The sequence below is a fragment of the Podarcis filfolensis genome (assembly GCF_964270895.1).
Source record: "Podarcis filfolensis genome assembly, chromosome: 16".
NCBI classification, from domain to species: domain Eukaryota; kingdom Metazoa; phylum Chordata; class Lepidosauria; order Squamata; family Lacertidae; genus Podarcis; species Podarcis filfolensis.
This window is the reverse complement of record NC_139620.1, coordinates 3,011,166-3,033,185: the sequence shown is the minus strand read 5'-3', so window position 1 is coordinate 3,033,185 and position 22,020 is coordinate 3,011,166. Positions and strand designations below refer to the sequence as shown.

General features: G+C 51.7%; 1 protein-coding gene across 3 annotated transcripts in view; it reads left to right on the top strand.

The window, feature by feature from the left end:
* Positions 1-22,020, top strand: part of CGN (cingulin) — a 68,205-nt gene that overhangs the window by 28,394 nt on the left and 17,791 nt on the right. For all 3 annotated transcript variants that reach the window (XM_083590963.1, XM_083590965.1, XM_083590964.1), the window contains exons 5-15: positions 3,175-3,273; positions 5,317-5,468; positions 7,385-7,526; positions 8,848-9,060; positions 10,892-11,040; positions 11,793-11,934; positions 12,788-13,000; positions 14,306-14,512; positions 16,406-16,663; positions 20,274-20,444; positions 21,446-21,607. In XM_083590963.1, coding sequence (XP_083447089.1) covers positions 3,175-3,273; positions 5,317-5,468; positions 7,385-7,526; positions 8,848-9,060; positions 10,892-11,040; positions 11,793-11,934; positions 12,788-13,000; positions 14,306-14,512; positions 16,406-16,663; positions 20,274-20,444; positions 21,446-21,607 — 1,908 coding nt within the window. The remainder of the gene's footprint in view (positions 1-3,174; positions 3,274-5,316; positions 5,469-7,384; positions 7,527-8,847; positions 9,061-10,891; positions 11,041-11,792; positions 11,935-12,787; positions 13,001-14,305; positions 14,513-16,405; positions 16,664-20,273; positions 20,445-21,445; positions 21,608-22,020) is intronic.

Here is a 22,020-nt window from a genome sequence, read left to right as displayed (position 1 = left end):
TGCCGCATTCTGGATTGGTTGCAGTTTCCGGGTCACCTTCAAAGGTAGCCCCACACAGAGCGCATTGCAGTAGTCCAAACGGGAGATAACTAGAGCATGCGCCACTCTGGGCAGACAGTCTGCGGGCAGCGAGGGTCTCATGGTGCAAACCACGAGCTCAGTTCAAGAGTCCCCACTCTGTTATACAAAACCTCCCAGACCCGATCCCTGGTATCCCCAGCTAGACTGGGAATCTCCCCCCTGCCTGAAACCCTGCTGCCAGCCAGTGTTGGCATTGCTGAGCTAGATGGGCCCAGTGGCTTGTATTAAGTTAGCTTCCTCTCCTCTTTAAACCAGCCTTTTATTTGGAATAAGAGGGTTGGAGCCCTACTTTGTTTTGAAAGGCAGGACCCAAACTCAAGACCCCAGTCTCCCCAGCCTCAATAAGACTTCATCTTGTGGGTTGTCTAGAGTTGCACCCAGTGCTTTTTTTCCTTTGGGGACGCAGGGGTACACATACCCCTAAACATTTTGCGAATCTAAGTTTGGCCTCATTGAGAGGCAGTATTTTAATATGAGTAGGAAAATGAGAGGACCCCTAAACATTTCTTTTAGGGGAAAAAAAGCACTGGTTGTACCAGGCCTGGAACGACAATTGCTCTCTTTACTGGGAAGGTGATTATTATTATTTTTGAATGTATTTTCTCCACAAAGAAAGAGGATTTTCTTTCTTTCTGATATGGGGGGCAGCTTTTTCCCATTGCCCTATCCAACCAAAACTAGTCTCTCTTCTCCCCACTTTCCACATGAGACCCCCGAAACGTGGAAAAGGGACAGATTAACTCCCGCCTGCCAGTCCTCTACTCTGTGGGGCAAAGTGGAATTTCTTTTTACAGCAAATATTTTGCAGAGGAAAAACAATCCCTGTGTCAGCAAGAGTTTGGATGAAACCATTTCCAAGCCCAGAAGCTTTGATCTCTGCTTAGCTTCAGATAGGGATGAATTCCTGCTGTGCATCTTCGGGGGGGGGGGCGCTGTTAGCACTTTTTCAAACATGAACTCAAACATCTTTCTTTTTTTCTTTTTGCAAACTTCAGTTCTCTTTTTAAAGAGCTCTCCCGGCAAATCTTCCTCTCTCTCCTGCCCTCCCTCCAGCCCTCATTTCTTGACAGGGATCTCTTTCTCTCTCTATTGAAACTGACACCTCATGAGGACCGGCTGCTTGAGGGCGGAGGGAGGCTGCAAACAGATGACTCTCCAGTTGAAGGGATGTGGAAAGGGCCTCGGGTGCAAGAAGGCTGCTTGCCCAAGCTTTACATTTCAAAGCGGAGAGCTTCGTGGGGTGGGGGTCATGCTGCTGCCTCGTTCTCAGTCCCGGGGGGGCTGGGGCAGACGATACGATATCTTTATTGTCATTGTCCCATACAGAACAGCGAAATTGAAAAATCTACGTAAGACATTCCAAACCCCCTAAAAACTCTGAAACCCCATTTTAAAATACAATATACTATAGAGACTCCTTATTTTGTTGTTTAGTTGTGTCCGCCTCTTCGTGACCCCCTGGACCAGAGCACGCCAGTCCCTCCTGTCTTCCACTGCCTCCCGCAGTTTGGTCAAACTCATGCTGGTAGCTTCGAGAACAATGTCCCACCATCTCGTCCTCTGTCGTCCCCTTCTCCTTGTGCCCTCCATCTTCCCCAACATCAGGGTCTTTTCCAGGGAGTCTTCTCTTCTCATGAGGTGGCCAAAGGCTTGGAGCCTCAGCTTCAGGATCTGTCCTTCCAGTGAGCACTCAGGGCTGATTTCCTTCAGAATGGATAGGTTTGATATTCTTGCAGTCCTTATACCGTGTTTAAAACCAGAATTGCATCTGAGTAGAAACTGTTTCTCAGACGGCTAGTCCTGGTCTTTATAACCCTGTACCTTCTTCCAGAAGGCAGAAGCTGAAAGAGATCATTTCCGGGGTGCGCACTATCCTGCGCTATCTCTGCAGCTTTCTTATGGCACCTGATAGCATAGATTTGATCTAAGGTGGGAAGAAGGCACCCAATTATTCTCTCCGCAGTCTTTACAACCCTGGACAGCATTGTTTTTCCCCTGACCGTGCAGCTCCCAAACCACACACAGAGACCATAAGTTAATACACTCTCTGTTACGAAAAAGGAGCAATGCTGCTGAGTGCTCCAGATGGCTGGAAAGCCAAACAGGATGTTGATGTTTTGGGACTGTACCGTGGGAACAAGGGACAGTCTATTATGTGCACTGAGCACCGGATGTTAGCTCAGAGTGTCACATGACCCTGTACTGGAAGTACATGGGTGGAGTTATTCTCTCTCTGCTGCTGATATCAGAGGGTACAGACATGTTTTCTCTGTACTGCTGGAACGACAGAAATAAAGACATGTAGATATATTTCTGTCTGTCTCTTTCCCCTCCCTGGGAGAGGAGGGGGAGGAATGGTGTGTTCTTCTTTCACGTTGGGAAGAATCACCGATTGGAGACCTCCCTTCACCTGCCGGGAGTCGCAGACAGGAGGTCACAAGGATTCAAGCCGGGCACCTGGAGAGTGCCAAATTCCTCTGACTGACAAGGCTTGAATCAACACTCTCCACAGTACAGTGGTAAAATGCCATCAACAGGTCCTTTGAGAGATTGTTTTTCCGGAGGATTCTCAGAAAATATAAGCTCTGCTGTGCTCTCTTCATCAGGTCTTTGCTGTTTTCTCCCCAGGTTAGGTCATCTCTCAACTCCATTCCCAGAAATCGAAACACCGAGACCTGTTCCATGCACTTCCGCTTGATAACAAGTGGCTGAATGTTCAATTTACATTTCCTAAAGTCCACAATAATCTCTCTTGTTTTCTTTAAGTTAAGGAGTAAGTTGTTTTACCTGCTCCACTCCCCCAACTGCTCAACTTCCTTCCTATAGACCGTCTCCCCCTCTCCAGCCATGATTAAACCAACCACCGTTGTATCATCTGCAAACTTAATGATCTTATTACTGGGGTATTTGGGGGCACAGTCAGCTGTATAGAGCATAGATAAAAGCAGGCTCAACATGCATGTCCAGGTTATGGGTTTTTTGGGATGGTGGTGGTTTCCCCCCTAGAATTCAAAGGTGCCAACCGTATTCCATGTCTCCAGTGTCTCCCCATCTGATGCCCTTTGCTTCTCCCCCCTTTCTTTTTTTGGGAAGGCTGCCCCCACGGCGCAGTCGACAGCCTCTCTCCCCCCGGCGGGCGAACTGAAGCAGAAGGTGGAGGAGCTTCAGCGGAAGTTGGACGAGGAAACCAAGGTGTGTTGGCACTGTTAACGGCGAAATCTGAGGGCTCCCTTGGGCAAAAAACAAGGACACCAGCCAGGAATACGAGAGCAATACAGCAGCCAGTTGGCTTGGTCTTGATTGAAGACTGTCGCGACAGGACTCCCACCTGCCACAAGGTGGAACAAGATGGAAGCCCTGAACAAAAGAGCCCCCAAACTTTTATTTGCTGCTAATCCCCATGTTACACCCCCCCAAACTGCATCACTCATACATCACGGTTACATCACGAAAGGGGAGGCCTGGCAGCAGGAATCTGAGCATCCTGGACCCTGCCCCATGGTTCCCCTTGCCCTCCACCAAACACCCATCAAGTGTAACAAAAAGGATATTTACATTTCCCTGTTTCCCAGCCAAGTTAATCACACCCTTTTGTCTTCATCTGGGTTTGTTGTTTCTGGAATGGCTACCTGTCTGGCACTCAGGTATCAGGATGCCAGGGATTATCACTCGGGCAGAGGGGCTGCTGAGGAGCTGAGCTCATGTGTCTATATGAATTTCTGAAGTTTTCCCAGTGAGCCAGTACAGAGAGACATTTATCAGTGAATTCTTACATTTGGTATCGTGCAGCAGAGGCCCTTTGAATAGATAGGAAGAAACTGCGATGAAGTGTTTTGTGGGGACAAATCACAAAAGTCACAAAAGTGATTGTGCTGGTTTTGGTAGTGGGCTGTGTGTGCCTGATACCTGCTGGAGGGGCAACCCCCCCAACCTATACATAAATTCCTGCAACAGCACCTCTTCCCCTTTTGTTGGAACAAGACTCTCACCTGTATTGTCTTTTCCCTGAGGACATGGTCCTACTCAAAACAAACAAGAAAAAGAACACATGGGGCCATTGTTCTCCTTCCTGACTTGCAGGCAGGAGGTCCCAGATTCAGTCTCCCGGAAAAAAGGAGTGTCTCCTGTTCCCTGTTTAGAATCAGCCCTCGATTCAGAACCATGAGGACCGGAGTCTTGCCCTTATCTTTAGGGAGAGAGGTGCTGTGTCTCCAGGGGCAGAACATCTGCTTTGCATGTAGAAGGTCCCAGGTGTCGTCAGGTAGCCCTAGGAATGTCCCCTGCTTCTGCCAGACAGTGTCGGGCAGCCCTGAGCTGCATGGGCCAAGGGGCTGGCCCAGTACAACGCAGCTTCCTCTGTTCCCATTTAGTACAGCCATCTCCTTAAAACCACAAGGACTAGAAACTTAACACATACCCGTATTTTTCGCTCCATAAGGCGCACCTAGTTTTTAGAGGGGAAAATCAAGAGAAAAAAAATTATCCTCCCCGCCCCAAAGAGCAAAGAAGCCAAGACAGCTTCTGTCTTGGCTTCTGCCATAGCCGCATGCAGCCTCTCCCAGCCGGAGGGGCTGTGTGTGGCTATGGCAATACCCCCACCTCCCGCAAAAGCCCACAGGAGCTGCGCACCCTTTAAGGAGCGCACGGCTCTTGCAGGCTTTTCTACGAGGAGGGAGAAGGGATTGACTGGCCGCGTCAGTCCCTTCTCCCTCCTGGGGAAAAGCCCGCAAGAGCCGCGCGGAGCTTGTGTGCGGCTCTTGGGGGCTTTTCCTGCCTGCCTCCCCCCCCCCTGCATTCGCTCCATAAGACGCACACACATTTCCCCTTACTTTTTAGGAGGGGAAAAGTGCGTCTTATGGAGCAAAAAATACGGTATATCTAAAATGCGGCATGTAGGTCGGTGGTAGAGCAAATGCTTGGCATGCAGAAGATCCCAAGTTCAATCCTCAATATCCCCAGGTAGACCTCGGAGCGTTCCTTCCTGAAACCCTGGAGAGCTTCTGCCAGTCAGTGTAGACAATACTGGGGTTAGGTGCCTGGGGTCTCTGCTCCTTCCTCCCCTCCCCACTGCTCCCCAGTCGGTGGGTTTGTGGCCACCATATTTGTCACGCCTTCCCATCCAAGCTGTGGAAGCAGAGGCTTCTGGGTAATGCCGGAACATCTGGAAAAAAAACCTGTAGATGGTTGCATTCTGGGCCTATTTATTTTCTTTCTTTCACCGCCCCCCCATTGCAGCTCCGTCAGAGGTTGGAGCTGTTGCAAAACGGCCACAGGAGCGGCGCCCCCCACGACCTGGAGGTCCAGCTGGAGGAGTCGGAAGAGGAGTGCCACCGGCTCCGGGTGGCCTTTGAGAAGAAAAGCCAGGAACTCCAGGGCAGCGTACAAGAGTAAGTGCAAATCTGTGGGGGGGTTTTTTGGGGGGGAACCCTCCCCCTGAGTTAAGTGCAAGCCCACCCTTCCCTCCAGATCTCAAGACCCCCAGGTCCTGCCCTCCTTCAGGTGGGGGCTCTTGTTAGCTGAACGTCTCCACGCGACTTACAGCAAAAAAGGATATACCATACCTTTGGGGGGAAAGAGGGAAGCAGGGCTGCTATACAGAGGTAAAAATTTGCATGTGTTGCCCCTCCCACTTTTGCCTCTGGCCCCGCCCACCACCACCAGGTGGCGCCCAGGAGGAAAGGGCAGAAATACATCACCTGGGTGAAAGAGGGGTAGATTTGAGCCTTCAGCCGCAGCGTCCGGATCTGCCGTTTCTGGATCCAGAGGGCTGGGGGAACAGAGTTCGCTGCGGCCGAATCGCAGCTCTTGCCACTGTCGCCGCCATGCAGCCTCACTGTGCTGGGCCTGGGGGTAGCCGGAGTGACGCGGTCCAGGTCTGGTCCTGAATCCAAGGGTTCCGCAAGGAGTCAGTCCGACAGGACACGAGGCAGGAAAGCAGGCAAGGTCAGGCACAGGGCAACAGGCAGGTACTGGCAAACAGCAATGTTGCTCCCGCAACCTGGGGCGGGGTCCGACAGCCTTTTATCTCTGTCGGGGTAACGGCCGGTCCTGATCCCTCGGTGACTCACCTCCCTGTCTCGCCCGAAGGCAAGCACTCCTCCTGCGAGAACTCAGGTCTCTCCTTCTCTCAGACCTCAGTCTCTGCAGCTCGGGAGATGTCGGTGGGTTACTAGACCCAGAGGCTGCCTCAGCCTCCCCTGACCCAACTGGTAGTGGAGCAGCTGTAAGTGATGGCCCAGCTGGAGGCAACGAGGTCATCCCTGCATCTGGAGCCAGGGCAGGCTCAGGCCCCGGACTCAGCCCAGCTGGTGCTTGTTGCAGGGGAACCTGTGCAGCCTGGGGCTCTTCAGAATCAGGCCCCAGACTTGGTTCAGACGCCGTGTGAGGCAAAGGATCTGGTGCAGACTGAGACTCCTCTGGCTCCGAGCCCGAGTCCCAGGCCATCACACTCACCTGTGTCACTTGCGGTCTCGGTGACACTTGTATTGCAGGCTCACGGGGTGAATAAACTTTGTAGGCAAGGATACAGCAGAAGGACTTTAATTTAATCCTCTACTCCAGTGGTCCCCAACCCTACAAAAAGCATTATTCAGACTAGCGGCTTGCACATCCCACTAAGGAAGATGAACAATAACAACAACAACACAATCAAGTTCAAAAATAGCAATGAGTTGCGATCCGATGAAAACTGTTTGGTGTAATTGATTCGACAAAATTGAACTTGATCAAGTCATGCCGGCTTTTCAAAGTCTGATAGTTACCCACGTACCTATGGGACTGCGTCTCCTGGTGTGTCCCACGGAGGACCTTACGGTCTTCAAACAAAAACATCTTGGAGGTCCCGGGCCACAGGGAGGTTAGGCTGGCCTCAACCAGAGCCAGGGCTTTTTCGGCCGTGGCCCCGATCTGGTGGAACGCTCTTGTCCCAAGAGACTAGGGCCCTGCGGGACTTGACATCTTTCCGCAGGGCCTGCAAGACAGAGCTGTTCCACCAGGCCTTTGGCCAAGGCACAGTCTGACCCCCTCCTTCTGTAATCCTCATAGCACTCTAGCCCAATGGTTGCCATCAATTTGATTCTGAATTGATTTTAGAATGAATTGATTTCAGAATGCTGTGTTACTTTTATTGTTGTTAGCCGCTCTGAGCCCGGCTTCAGCTGGGGAGGGCGGGATATAAATAAATTATTATTATTATTATTATTATTATTATTATTATTATTATTATTAATGCCTCTAGCCCTACCCAGCACAGTTAAGATGAACTCCCACCCAACCTTCTCTTTCCTCCTTCCTGATTCTTAAGGCTGAAGGACATGAAAACAATCAAGGAAGAGACAGAAGCCAAGTTGGCCGACTTGGAAGACCAGCTGATGGAGATGCAAGAGGAGCTGGACCGGTTCCGGGAGCCGATGGGAGATTCTCCAGACAGGGATGCTTTGCTGAAAGTAAGTGGCTCCATGGAGTCTCTGCGTAGCTCCGCAACGTGCTCCTGTAATAGAATCAGAGTTGTAGGGGTGTAAGGGACCTTGGGGATCATCTAGTCTAACCCCCTGCGATGCAGGAATCACAGCTCAATAATTCCTGACAGGTCCCCCTCCTCCCAATTTTGGATTTAAAACTTCCAGCATAGGAGAGTTCACTGCGTTCCGAGAGAGTCCATTCCACGATTGAACAGCTCTTCCTGCATGACGACAGCCTTACATTTCTGTGTCTATAGGAAGATAAGCAAAACCACCTTTGTGGTTAAGAGTGTTGGACAAGGGCCGGGTGTGGGGGATCTTTGGCCCTCCAGATGTTGCAGCGGCTGATGGGAGTTGTAGTTGGTCAGCATCTGGGGGGCAAAAGATTCCCCCAGGCCTGGGAGACCAGAGTTCAAATCCCTACTCAGCCATGAAGCTCGCTTAGGCGTGATCTTGGACCAATCATTGTATTTTGCCCTAACCTGTTTCACAGTGTTGTTTGTGAGGATGAAATGGGGTGTGGCCTGGGTAGATTCCTGAGGGCCAGGTAGGCTATCTGTGCCTGAAGTTGCTCACCCCTGTTCTAAGAAAAACTCCAAGTGGGCGCAGGCTTTGTCTTGCAAATTATTTATGTGCTTATTTAGAGCATTTGTACCCTTGCTCTTGCTCATTTAGAGCATTTGTACCCCTGCTCTTCATGGGACGTGGGTGGCGCTGTGGGTTAAACCACTGAGCCACTTGGGCTTGCCGATCAGGTGGTCGGCGGTTCGAATCCCCGCAAGGGGGTGAGCTCCCGTTGCTCGGTCCCTGCTCCTGCCAACCTAGCAGTTCAAAAGCACGTCAAGTACAAGTAGATAAATAGGTACCACTCCGGCGGGAAGGTAAACTGTGTTTCCGTGCGCTGCTCTGGTTCGCCAGAAGCGGCTTAGTCATGCTGGCCACATGACCTGGAAGCTGTACGCCGGCTCCCTCGGCCAGTAAAGCGAGATGAGTGCCGCAACCCCAGAGTTGGTCACGACTGGACCTAATGGCCAGGGGTCCCTTTACCTTTTTACCCTTGCTCTTCGTCCAAAATGGCTAGCAGAGTGGCTTATGTTTGACGGTCCCTTATAATCAAACTTATAATCTTAAAAACAACAACCACCCCTCAACAACCACAACACACAAGGAAAAAGGGACACGGAGGGAAGAGGAAAAAGTCAAGCTCTAAATGCTGGCCCAATTCAGTGCCAGAAGGTGCCTGATGGAGCCGGCCTGGCCAGGCTGAGCCGATGGGGTGAGAGCCAGTTCTGCCCTCTTTCCCCAGGAGCTGCTGGAGACCAGAGAGGAGCTGGAGGAGGTTCTGAGGGCCCGGCAGAAGCTAGAGGATCACCTGCGCCAGCGGGAGAGGGAGCTGACAGCCCTGAAGGGGGCCCTGAAGGAGGAGGTGGCCAGTCACGACCGGGAGCTGGACCGAGTGCGGCAGGAGTACCAGCACGACATGGAGCAGCTCCGGCGCAACATGGAGGACGTGTCGCAGGTGAGCCTGTTGGACTTGACCATCTCCAGTTGCAGATGGGAGGCCCACGTAGATGGCTTTCTTTCTGTGAATGAGAACGAAGCCCCTCGCACTTAGAAATCTAGCACATCAGGGAGAAGCGGCCTGTCCTCTCCTTGACATGCTAGTTTTCTGTGTGCAGGGATATCAGGTTATGGGCCCTCACCCACAGTCTCGGTGGGAAGACTTAGACCCTCATGTCTGCTTTTATGTGAACTCTCCACATCGTTCTGCCCAGACACTGAGATCCAGTGCCGAGGGCCTTCTGGCGGTTCCCTCCCTGCGAGAAGTGAGGTTACAGGGAACCAGGCAGAGGGCCTTCTCGGTGGTGGCACCCGCCCTGTGGAACGCCCTCCCATCAGATGTGAAGGAAATAAGCAACTACCTTCTCTTTAAAAGACATCAGAAGGCAGCCCTGTTTAGGGAAGTTTTTAATATTTAATGCTTTATTGTTTTTAACCCTTGATTGGGAGTTGCCCAGAGTGGCTGGGGAAACTCAGCCAGATGGGTGGGGTATGTATAAATAAATAAATAAATAAATAAATAAATAAATAAATAAATAATTAATGCTGCCAGTCAGAGCCATTTGGTCAGAGTTGGAGATAAGGCAGTTTGTTAGAAAAAATTGGCACAATGGGTCCATCCTTTATAGCCCAGGGACCATTGTGCTGATCTAGGCCATCACTTAACTTGACATCTTGTCCAGGGACCGGTTCTACCGTTAGGCAGAGGGAGACGACAAAACATCCTTTGTGCCCCAGAATCATCTTCCCGACACCAGTCGCTGCTGACAAACAGGTCCAGTCCTACTATTAGGCCAGGATAGCAGCAGGCATCATACTTCCTGGTGTGGAGGACTCCCTGGTCCTGAGTGGGGCAACTGTGTCCCTGAAGGACCAGGTGCGCAGCCTGGGAGTCATTTGGGACTCACAGCTGTCCATGGAGGTGCAGGTCAATTCTGTGTCCAGGGCAGCTGTCTACCAGCTCCATCTGGTACACAGGATGAGACCCTCCCTGCCCGCAGGAAGTGCATGCTCTGGTGCATATCTCCCGCTTGGACTACTGCCTTGCGCTCTACGTGGGGCTCCCTTTGAAGGTGACCTGGAAACTGCAACTAATCCTGAATGCAGCAGCTAGACTGGGGACTGGGAGCGGCCGCCGAGACCACATAACACCGGTCCTGAGAGATCTGCATTGGCTCCCAGTACGTTTCTGAGCACAATTCAAAGTGTTGGTGCTGACCTTGAAAGCCCTAAACGGCCTCGGTCCAGTATACCTGAAGGAGCGTCTCCACCCCCATCGTTCTGCCCAGACTCTGAGGTCCAGCGCTGAGGGCCTTCTGGCGGTTCCCTCATTGCGAGAAGTGAGGTTACAGGGAACCAGGCAGAGGGCCTTCTTGGTGGCGGCACCCGCCCTGTGGAACGCCCTCCCATCAGATGTCAAAGAGATAAACAACTACCTGTCATTCAGAAGACATCTGAAGGCAGCCCTGTTCAGGGAAGTTTTTAATGTATGACATATTAGTGTTTTTTCGGTCTTTGTGGAAGCCGCCTAGAGTGGCTGGGGAAACCCAGCCAGATGGGCGGGGTACAAAAAATTATTATTATTATTATTATTATTATTATTATTATTATTATTATCTTCCGGGCCGCTTCCCCATCTGTTTGAGTCCAGAGCTGCGCATAGCGCACACATGCGCCGTCCAAGCTATCCTGCCGACTTTGCTAGACGACGCTGCCTTTTGCCGCAAGGTTCAAGCACCAGCCTGCTTTTGCACATGGGGGTAGCTTTGCTTCTCCTCGTCTCTTGCCAGGATCAGGCCAGCCTGGAGTCGGAGAGGCAGAAGATCAACACCGTGGTGAGAAATCTCCAGAGGGAGTTGCAGGAGAGCAGCGAAGAGGCTGCCCATTGGAAAGAGATGTTCCAGAAGAACAAGGATGAGCTGCGAAGCACCAAGCAGGAGTGAGTCATCCCATGCTCCCCGTTCCCTCCCCAAATCTTTAAAAATTGAGCCAATTGATTTTTATGCGCAAGGCCAGCGTGTGGGTCGCTGGTGCCTCCTGCGTTTCTGCCTCAGCCTTTTAGGCTTCTGTAGGGAGGGGCAGCCTAGACAGCGCTTTGATTTGAGACAGAGAAACTCTCCTCTCCTCGTCAGCACAAAGGAGCCTTTGTCTTTTCTGACCTTTGGTATCTGTCAGAGTTGAAAACCCCTGTTCGAAACAATATGTCGTGGAGAACTCTGGGAGGATAGCCAATCCTTTTGAATATCTATTCCTATTCTGCAAATTAAAAAAATGCCCAAATATTTTGATACTACACTACACTGAAAGGTTTAAATGTTTCCTTGATTGCCCTTGACTCTTCATGCCACGCTTGCCGCCATCTCCTGCCACGCCAGTGTGGCACACCGCCCCCTAGGTGATCTCACTGCCCCGCATAGGAACATCTATCCTGGAAGCTTTTAGACCAGCCTTTCTCAACCTGTGGTTCCCCAGATGTTGTTGGACTACAACTCCCATCACCCCTAGCTAGCAAGGCCAGAGCTCAGGGATGATGGGAGTTGTAGTCCAACAACACCTGGAGACCCGCAGGCTGAGAACCGCTGTTTTAGATGTTTCACTTACCTCGCCTTTAGCGGAAGGGTGGGTGCGAATTTAGCAAATCGCAATTAAATGCCTCCTTTTTCTGGCTCTCCTTCCTTCGACCGCCTCCAGGCTGTTGCAGGTGAAGGTGGAACGCGAGGACTTTGAGGAGGAGCTGAAGGAGCTGAGGGAGCGTTTCGCGGCTGTGCGGCAGGAAGCGGATCAGGCCCGGAACGGCGCTGGCGATTCCGGAGAGGCCAGCGCCCTCAGAAAGGTGCGCTCGGTTCACGGGGGTTCCTAGGGCAGACTCTGGCTTGCAGCAGTTTGGGCGGGCTTATGGGGAATGTTCAAAGGTTCTGTGGGCGGGGCCAGGGGCAGAAGGAGGCGGGGCTAATCACAGAAGCTTTTCGTTTCACTCTAGCGCTGTGGTCTAAACCACAGAGCCTAGGACTTTCCGATCAGAAGGTCGGCGGTTCGAATCCCCGCGACGGGGTGAGCTCCCGTTGCTCGGTCCCTGCTCCTGCCACCCTAGTAGTTCGAAAGCACGTCAAAGTGCAAGTAGATAAATAGGTACCACTCCGGCGGGAAGGTAAACGGCATTTCCATGCGCTGCTCTGGTTCGCCAGAAGCGGCTTAGTCATGCTGGCCACATGACCCAGAAGCTGTATGCCGGCTCCCTCGGCCAATAAAGTGAGATGAGCGCCACAACCCCAGAGTCGGTCACGACTGGACCTAACAGTCAGGGGTCCCTTTACCTTTACCTAGTACAGTGGTACCTCTGGTTACGTACTTAATTCGTTCTGAAGGTCCGTTCTTAACCTGAAACTATTCTTAACCTGAAGCACCACTTTAGCTAATGGGGCCTCCTGCTGCCGCCGCACGATTTCTGTTCTCATCCTGAAGCAAAGTTCTTAACCTGAGGTACTATTTCTGGGTTAGCGGAGTCTGTAACCTGAAGCGTATGTAACCTGAGGTACCACTGTATTTATTAATTTAATGGTCATACCGATCTCTTGTAGCCCAAGAACTCTTCTCTTCCACGATGGATGCTTGCTAGGCTATGTGGATTTGTGTGTGTGTGTGTGTTCATGGCTTTCTAATTCTCTCCTTTTTCCCCATCCTGGCAGGAGCTGCGTGAGGTCCGGGATCAGCTGAGAGACTTGACGTTGTCCAAGCAAGCCCAGGACGACCTCCTCCGCCAGCGGGAGAGGGAGCTACTGGCTCTGAAAGAGGCTTTGGAGGACGAAGTGGGCGGCCACGACCAGGAAATGGCTGAGCTGAAGCAGCAGTTCCAGCAGAACGTCCAGCAGCTACAGAAGGATTATGAAGAGGCCTTCAAGGCAAGGATCCCTGGTTTGTTTGTTTGCTGGGGTGTGTGTGTGTGTTTTTGCAATCAGCTACCTGCCCAGAGTTCCCACTGTGATGTCAGGTTGATTGACACACAGCTGACCCCACCCCCCTGTTGAAGTTGGTCCTTGGGCATGGGGTGGCGCATCCATCCTGCCCATCTTGGCCCAGCTCCCCCCACCCGTCACAGAAGAACATCCCTAAGGAAGTCAGACTATCCTCCACCAGGGCCAGGTATTAAAAATAATGCAGCATTTAAATATTAAAAACTTCCCTAAACAGGGCCTCCTTCAGATGTCTTTTAAAGATAAGATAGCTGCTTATTTCCTTGACATCTGGTGGGAGGGCGTTCCACAGGGCGGGTGCCACCACCGAGAAGGCCCTCTGCCTGGTTCCCTGTAACCTCACTTCTCACAATGAGGGAACCGCCAGAAGGCCCTCGGTGCTGGACCTCAGTGTCCGGGCAGAACGATGGGGGTGGAGACGCTCCTTCGGGGATACTGGGCCTTTGAGGCCGTTTAGGGCTTTCAAGGTCAGCACCAACACTTTGAATTGTGCTCGGAAACGTACTGGGAGCCAATGCAGATCTCTCAGGACCGGTGTTATGTGGTCCCGGTGGCCGCTCCCAGTCCCCAGTCTAGCTGCCACATTCTGGATTAGTTGTAGTTTCCAGGTCACCTTCAAAGGTAGCCCCACGTAGAGTGCATTGCAGTAGTCCAAGCGGGAGATAACTAGAGCATGCACCACTCTGGCGAGGCAGTCCGCGGGCAGGTAGGGTCTCATCCTGTGTACCAGATGGAGCTGGTAGACAGCTGCCCTGGACACAGAATTGCAGGTCAATTGCAGGGAGTCCAGAATGACTCCCAGGCTGCGCAGCTGGTCCTTCAGGGACCCCATTCAGGACCAGGGAGTCCTCCACACCTGCCCACCCCCTGTCCCCCAAGAACAGTACTTCTGTCTTGTCAGGATTCATCCTCGATCTGTTAGCCGCCATCCATCCTCCAACCGCCTCCAGGCACTCACACAGGACCTTCACCGCCTTCACTGGTTCTGATTTGAAAGAGAGGTAGAGCTTGGAAATGCAGCATGAGTTTGGATATGCAGAAGATATGAAAAAATCAATTTAAGGAACCACAGAAATAGAGGGAAGGAGGTCAAATTTTGAAACGTTGAATGGATTGTAAAATCAACGAAATGTATAAATTTGAAAAGTACAAATAAAAAACTTAAATGCCTAACTCTTTTTTTATTTTTAATATTAACCTATCTGTCTCTTTCCTTCGTCCCACCACCATCAGGTAAAGTCCTCATTGGAAGGTGAGAAGGAGGCGACCGAGCAGATGAAGAAGGCCGTGGAGTCCACCTTGAGGGAGACGCAGGAGGAGAACGACGACCTTCGGCGGAAGATCCTTGGCCTGGAGACTCAGCTGAAGGAATACCGGCACTTTGCAGACAACTGGCAGGGGACAGAGGCCAGGCTGAAGGAGAAGATTGCCAAACTGGAGGTACCTTTCTTTCTGCGGGGGGGGGGGGGGAGAAGATCACAAGGGAGAGGTTGGGGCAGTTTCTCGCAAGCCTCTTTATTTTCCCACCGTGGCGGGGAACTGTATCCCAACCCAGACAAAAGTTTTCCATCACTGATCCCTTGGCCGCCAGTTTGCTTAGCCCCGGTGCAGAGCCCTGCATCAGATGTCAAACAGATAAATAACTATAGGATCACTGCAAGACACCTGAAGGAAGCCCCGTATAGGGAAGTTCTTAATGTTTGGTGTTTTATTCTGCTTTTATATTTTGATGAAAGCTGCCCATCTCGTCCAGCCCCCTGCAGTGCAGGAATATGAAGCTGTCCCATATGGGGTTTTATTTTTTGATTGTGTTCTGTGAACCGCCGTGGGAACCTCTGGGTATAGGGCGGTATATAAACTCAGTAAATAAAAATAATAAAAATAATATGGGGACTGAACTTGCAACATTGGCATTACCAGCGCTGTGCTCTAACCCACGGGTAGGCAAACTAAGGCCCGGGGGCCGGTTCTGACCCAATCGCCTTCTAAATCTGGCCCGCGGAAGGTCTGGGAATCAGGAGTAGAATGTGTCCTTTTATTTGAAATGCGTCTCTGGGTTATTTGTGGGGCCTGCCTGGTGTTTTTAAATGAGTAGAATGTGTCCTTTTATTTAAAATGATTCTCTGGGTTATTTGTGGGACATAGGAATTCATTCATTTCCCCCCCAAAAATATAGTCCGGCCCCCCACAAGGTCTGAGGGACAGTGGACCGTCCCCCTGCTGAAAAAGTTTGCTGACCCCTGCCTAACCATCTGACCTATCCAGGCTGACTATCACAGTGGTACCTTGGTTGTCAAATTTAATCCGTTCCAGGAGTCTGTTTGACTCCTGGAACCGTTCGAAAACCAAGGCGCGGCTTCCGATTGGCTGCAGGAGCTCCTTGCACTCAATCGGAAGCCGCGGCAGACGTTCGGCTTCCAAAAAAAATTCGCAAACCGGAACACTCGCTTCCGGGTTTGCGGTGTTGGGGAGCCGATTTGTTTGGGAGCCAAGCCGTTTGACAACCAAGGCACCGGTGGCTTTCTGGACTTTGGGTTCTCAGATGTTGTTGGACTACAATTCCTATCGTCCAGGATTCGGGATCAGGACGATCAGAGATGCCAGGAAAGTTGGAGTAAATTTATGGTGCATTTAAAGGATAGTTGTAAAACTCTGAAAACACTGGCAGGATTGAAATAACTCCTACAGTGTAAAGATAAAGAGGTTTAGTATTAAAATACGCGATTTAAAAGAATAAGGGATGTATGTTGAAGGGAAGGAGGGAGAGCTAAGAGTATATATGTGGTTTGATGTACAGTGGTACCTTGGGTTGCATACGCTTCAGGTTACATACGCTTCAGGTTACACACTCCACTAACCCAGAAATAATGCTTCAGGTTAAGAACTTTGCTTCAGGATGAGAACAGAAATCGTGCTCCGGCGGCGCAGCAGCAGCAGGAGGCCCCATTAGCTAAAGTGGTGCTTCAGGTTAAGAACAGTTTCAGATTAAGTACAGACCTCCGGAACGAATTAAGTACTTAACCGGAGGTACCACTGTATTGTATAAAACTGTGTTAATAAAATAATAAAAATTTATTGGGGGGGAATACAATTCCCATCGTCCATAGCCAGCAGGGGCAGCAATCCAGGATGATGGGAGTGGTAGTCCAACGACATCCGAGAAGGTTGAGAAAGGCTGCCTGAAACTGTAGGTGGACGGGGTCCGATCCAAAGTGCCCACGTCCTTAAGTAAGAGGTACTTGAAGGAGCAGCCGCAGATCTTTTGCGCTATGTCCTACTGCCATCTCCCGTTTTTGACGTGAGTTCCTGCGCTGTTGTCCCCCCTGTTCCCAGTCTGACCGCAAGCAGATGGAGGAGTCTCTGGGGGACGCCACCGACCAGGAACAGGAGCTGCTTTTGGTGAAGCGGTCTCTGGAGAGCCGCCTGGAAGACGCCCAGAGGAGCCTCAACCGCCTCTCCCGGGAGCACCAAGACCTGAGCGCCTCTCTCCACGAGGAGCTGGCGCAGAAGGAGCAGCTCAAGAGGGCCAAGAATGAGCTGGAGGAGGAGAAGCGCCTGCTGGACAAGAGCATCGGGAAGCTGACGAAGGAGGTGGGTGCCCCCGGGCTGGCTGGCCGCTGCTAATTAACCAGCAAGCATCTATAAAAATTATTCATGGCATGGAGAGCTTGGTTTTCTCCCTCCTAACACTAGAGCTCATGGGCATTCGGGGAAGCTGAACGTTGGAAGATTTGGGACTGGTGAAAGGAAGGACGACTTGACGCAGCTTGTCGTTAATCTGTGGAACTCCTTTCTGCAGGAGGCAATGAAGCCCACTAACCTTGTGTTTAGTCGTTTAGTCGTGTCCGCCTCTTCGTGACCCCCCCTGGACCAGAGCACGCCAGGCCCTCCTGTCTTCCACTGCCTCCCGCAGTTTGGTCAAACTCATGCTGGTAGCTTCGAGAACACTGTCCCACCATCTCGTCCTCTGTCGTCCCCTTCTCCTTGTGCCCTCCATCTTTCCCAACATCAGGGTCTTTTCCAGGGAGTCTTCTCTTCTCATGAGGTGGCCAAAGTATTGGAGCCTCAGCTTCAGGATCTGTCCTTCCAGGGAGCACTCAGGGCTGATTTCCTTCAGAATGGAGAGGTTTGATCTTCTTGCAGTCCATGGGACTCTCAAGAGTCTCCTCCAGCACCAGAATTCAAAAGCATCCATTCTTCAGTGATCAGCCTTCTTGATGGTCCAGCTCTCACTTCCATACATCACTACTGGGAAAACCAGAGCTTTAACTATATGGACCTTTGTTGGCAAGGTGATGTCTCTACTTTTTCAGATGCTGTCTAGGTTTGTCATTGCTTTTCTCCCAAGAAGCAGGCGTCTTTTAATTTCGGGGCTGGCTTTAAAAGAGGATGAGAGACATCCATGGAGCAGGAGAGGGATATCAGTGGCTCTTGGCCACGATGGCTTCACTCTGCCTCCACGGATGGAAGCCCATTGTGAATCCCAGTTGCTGGAATCTGCAGGAGGGGAGTCTTGCTCCCACGCTCAGATCCCTCTTGTGGGTTTCCCTTGGGGTCATCTGGTTGGTTCCTGTGAGAACAGCAGGCTGGACCACATGGGCCATTGGCTCTTCGTAAGTTCTGCTGCCCTTTTTTAATTTTTGTAGAGGACCTGCTGGAAGCTGCCTAATTCTCATTCTCAGACCATTGCCCACCTAGTTCAATGTTGTCAGCACTGGCTGGCAGCAGATCTCCAGGGCTGCAGGCAAGGGATGTTCCCATCCCTGCATGGAAGATTGTGCCAGGGCCCTTCTTTGTGCAAAGCAGATACTCTGCCATGGAGTTAGGGTCTCTAGAGTACCAGGCCTCATGGTCAGATGTAGAAAAGGCTGGTTTAAGCCCTGTTCACTTTGAAATTATCCTGTGAAGGCCCATCGAAGCAAATGGCAGTCGCTCATGAGCACCAACCTGCTAGCGGCCGTGACCTCTCCAACCAACTGCCATGCTCTTGATTTGGCTCCTGTCCTTTTTTGAGAAGGCTCTGCGCTCAGATTACTTCGAAGTGGGTTGTCCCCCAGTGGGGTTAAAGCTGCCTGTTCTCCTGGTGTCCTTGATTTGATCGCTTTTACAGTGGATGCTCGGGTTGCGAACATGATGCATGCGGGATGCACGTTCGCAACCCACGTCTACGCACCCACGGGTTGTGATTCAGGGCTTCTGCGCATGCGCAAAGCGCGATCTAGTGCTTCTGCCAGATTACTTCTGGGTTTCGGTACTTACGGGTTTCGGCAGTCCGCAACCTGAAAAAACACAACCTGAAGCGGATGCAACATGAGGTATGGTTGCATATTTTTAAACATGGAATACTTGGGACTCCTAAGGGATGCGGGTGACACTGTGGGTTAAACCACAGAACCTAGGACTGGCTGATCAGAAGGTCGGCGGTTCGAATCCCCACGACGGGGTGAGCTCCCATGCTTGGTCCCTGCTCCTGCCAACCTAGCAGTTTGAAAGAACGTCAAAGTGCAAGTAGATAAAGAGGTACCACTCCAGCGGGAAGGTAAACGGCGTTTCCGTGCGCTGCTCTGGTTCACCAGAAGCGGCTTAGTCATGCTGGCCACATGACCTGGAAGCTGTACGCCGGCTCCCTTGGCCAGTAAAGCGAGATGAGCGCCGCAACCCCAGAGTCGGCCACGACTGGACCTAATGGTCAGGGGTCCCTTTACCTTTACTTGGGACTCCTATCAATGCCCTCACCCAGGCACGGGCCTGCTCAGCTTTGGCAGGCCTGCAAAACCAATTTCCTTGGCGTGTCTCTGCCTTGCCTCGCCTCACGTTAGGGCTCTATGTGGACTGAATTCAGCTCCATCTCAGGCTCTCTGCTGCGAAGCCGGCTGCCGCAGCACTGCGGAGGGGGGTGGCGTTCGCTCCCAGCCGGCCATGAGAAGACAGCCAGATCATTAGGCAGCAGGCCCTTGCTGCCAGCTCCCATTTTCTGCTGAGGTTTAAGGAGCTGACACGGGTGATCTGGCGGGGCTTTTAACAGAGCAGCAGGATTGTGACAGGGTCCGCGAGGGTGGACAAGGCGATGACAGAAGCAGCCAGCAGATGATGCCTTGGCCTTCGCTGGTCCTGAGAGGGAGCGACGCAGAATCTTGGTCAGGCTGTGCAGAGAGATGCCCAGAGACCCTGTATTTCATGTGTGTGTTAGAGAGGACCTTAGATGCTCTACCACTGAGCTATGGCTCTTCCACAGCTGTATATATACATGTATTAAAAATGCAAACTACTGAGGTTCCCCATCCCTGCTCTGGTCTTATGAAATAGGAGACAATTGGGGGACCCAGCCATCCTCCCACTTCTTGGAGATGGGGGGAAATTGGGAAGGGCATTAACCATCTTCCTGGTCCTCGGAGCCAGACTTAACTGTTGTTGTTTAGTCGTGTCCGACTCTTCGTGACCCCCTGGACCAGAGCACGCCAGGCACTCCTGTCTTCCACTGCCTCCCGCAGTTTGGTCAAACTCATACTGGTCGATTTGAGAACACGGTCCCACCATCTCGTCCTCTGCCGTCCCCTTCTCCTTGTGCCCTCCATCTTTCCCAACATCAGGGTCTTTTCCAGGGAGTCCTCTTCTCATGAGGTGGCCAAAGTCTTGGAGCCTCAGCTTCAGGATCTGTCCTTCCAGTGAGCACTCAGGGCTGGTTTCCTTCAGAATGGAGAGGTTTGATCTTCTTGCAGTCCATGGGACTCTCAAGAGTCTCCTCCAGCACCAGAATTCAAAAGCATCCATTCTTCGGCGATCAGCCTTCTTGATGGTTCAGCTCTCACTTCCATACATCACGACTGGGAAAACCATAGCTTGAACTATATGAACCTTTGTCGGCAAGGTGATGTCTCTGCTTTTTCAGATGCTGTCTAGGTTTGTCATTGCTTTCCTCCCAAGAAGTCTTTTAATTTCATGACTGCTGTCAACCATCTGCAGTGATCATGGAGCCCAAGAAAGTAAAATCTCTCACTTAACTGGTCTTGATTAAAACATGGTTGCAAGAACCAATGATCCCTATATTCTGAACAAAATGCTTGTTTAACCTGGAGGTAAGCTGTATGAATTGTGCATTGCTTTGTAAAGATTTGTTGGGTCTCTGGACCGTAATAAAGGTTGATGATGATCGAAACATCCTCCTTGAGGTTTCACCTGGAGTCCCTCTCCTCTCCTCCAGCTAGATCAGATGGCTCAGGAATCCCACAGCGCCCTGTCCAAGCTGCAGACTCAGCTGGAGGAATACAAGGAGAAGTCCCGCAAGGAGATCACCGACTCCCAGAAGCAGGCCAAGGACAGGAACACCGAGGTGGAGAAGATGCAGTACAACCTGGGGCGGTTGCAGGACGAGGTATGATGGGGTGGGAAGAGGGCCCTGCTCCCCTTTTCTCTGCTTTCAAAATCAAGAGGCGAACACAATGCAAGGAAGGGGCTGTGGAATGAGCAGGGGGCTGCGAGACCCCAGAGGTAGCAGCGGACACTGGGCCAGGTGGGGCCAGTCGTCTCGGCCAGGTGAGCTTTCTCCATGAGACTCAGCAAGAAGGACCAGGATGGGGAGGAACTAGAGTTAGCTGGCTCTGCCTTTCATTGCCACTATAATATAATATAATATAATATAATATAATATAATAATAATAATTTATTATTTACACCCCGCCCATCTGGCTGGGTTTCCCCAGCCACTCTGGGCGGCTTCCAACACAATATTAAAATACAGTAATGCATCAAACATTAAAAGCTTCCCTAAACAGGGCTGCCTCCAGATGTCATCTAAAAGTCTGGTAGTTGTTCTCTTTGACATCTGGTGGGAGGGTGTTCCACAGGGCAGGTGCCACCACCGAGAAGGCCCTCTGCCTGGTTCCCTGTAACTTGGCTTCTCTCAGAGAGGGAACCGCCAGAAGCCCCTCGGAGCTGGACCTCAGTGTCTGGGCAGAACGATGGGGGTGGAGACGCTCCTTCAGGCATACTGGGCCGAGGCCGTTTAGGGCTTTCAAGGTCAGCACCAACACTTTGAATTGTGCTCAGAAACATACTGGGAGCCAATGCAGGTCTTTCAAGGCCGGTGTTATGTGGTCTCAGCAGCCACTCCCAGTGCCCAGTCCCCGAGGCTGCCTCCGGCAGGAGAGTCGGTGTGGCCACAGGGCAAGTGTGGACCTCAGCTCTCTGCAGCCCCAGCCAGCAGCCGGGGATGATGGGAGATGTAGTCCAGTAACACCCAAGGGTCACAGGGTTTTCCCACAAGGGGAAAAGTGCCAGGTTGCAGGCAGGGCCTGGGTTCGAATTTCTGACTCCTCCAGAAAGGCATGCTGGTCTACTCCCTCGCAAACCCGCTTCCGTTTCCCTCCCTTCCAGGTGATGCGTCTCAAGCAAGCCCTGCAGGACGCCCAGGCTGAGCGTGAGAACGCCGTCCTGGACAAGGAACTGCTGGCCCAGCGCCTCCACAACTTGGAGCAGGAGATGGAGTCCAAGCGGAGGTCGCAAGACGATCGATCCCGGCAAGTCAAGGCCCTGGAGGTTTGCATTTCCACCCTACCCTGCCTTTCCTTCTTTTCCTGAGCTGAGAATCCCAGCAGACCTCCAGACCCGTGGCTCCAGCACACATTTAAAGTGGTGTGATGCCTCTTCGTAAACAGCCTTTGGCTTCCCCCAAAGGATTCTGGGAGCTGTGGTTTGGCAAGGGTCCTGACAATTGCTGGGAGATGCCCCCTGCCCCCATTTGGCTCCCAGAGGGGCTGAAGAATCGCTCCCCCTTCACAGAGAACTCTGGGACTTGTAGGGGAATAGAAAACTGGAAATGAGGGAGCGTTCCTTTCCTTGTCAAAGCAAGAAAAAATTGCAATTTGTGCCTTCTGGTCTGAGTCCCCTGTGCATGCAACACCTCCTAGCCACCAGCAGGAGGCAGCAGTGCTGCTTTTCAAAAAGTCTCT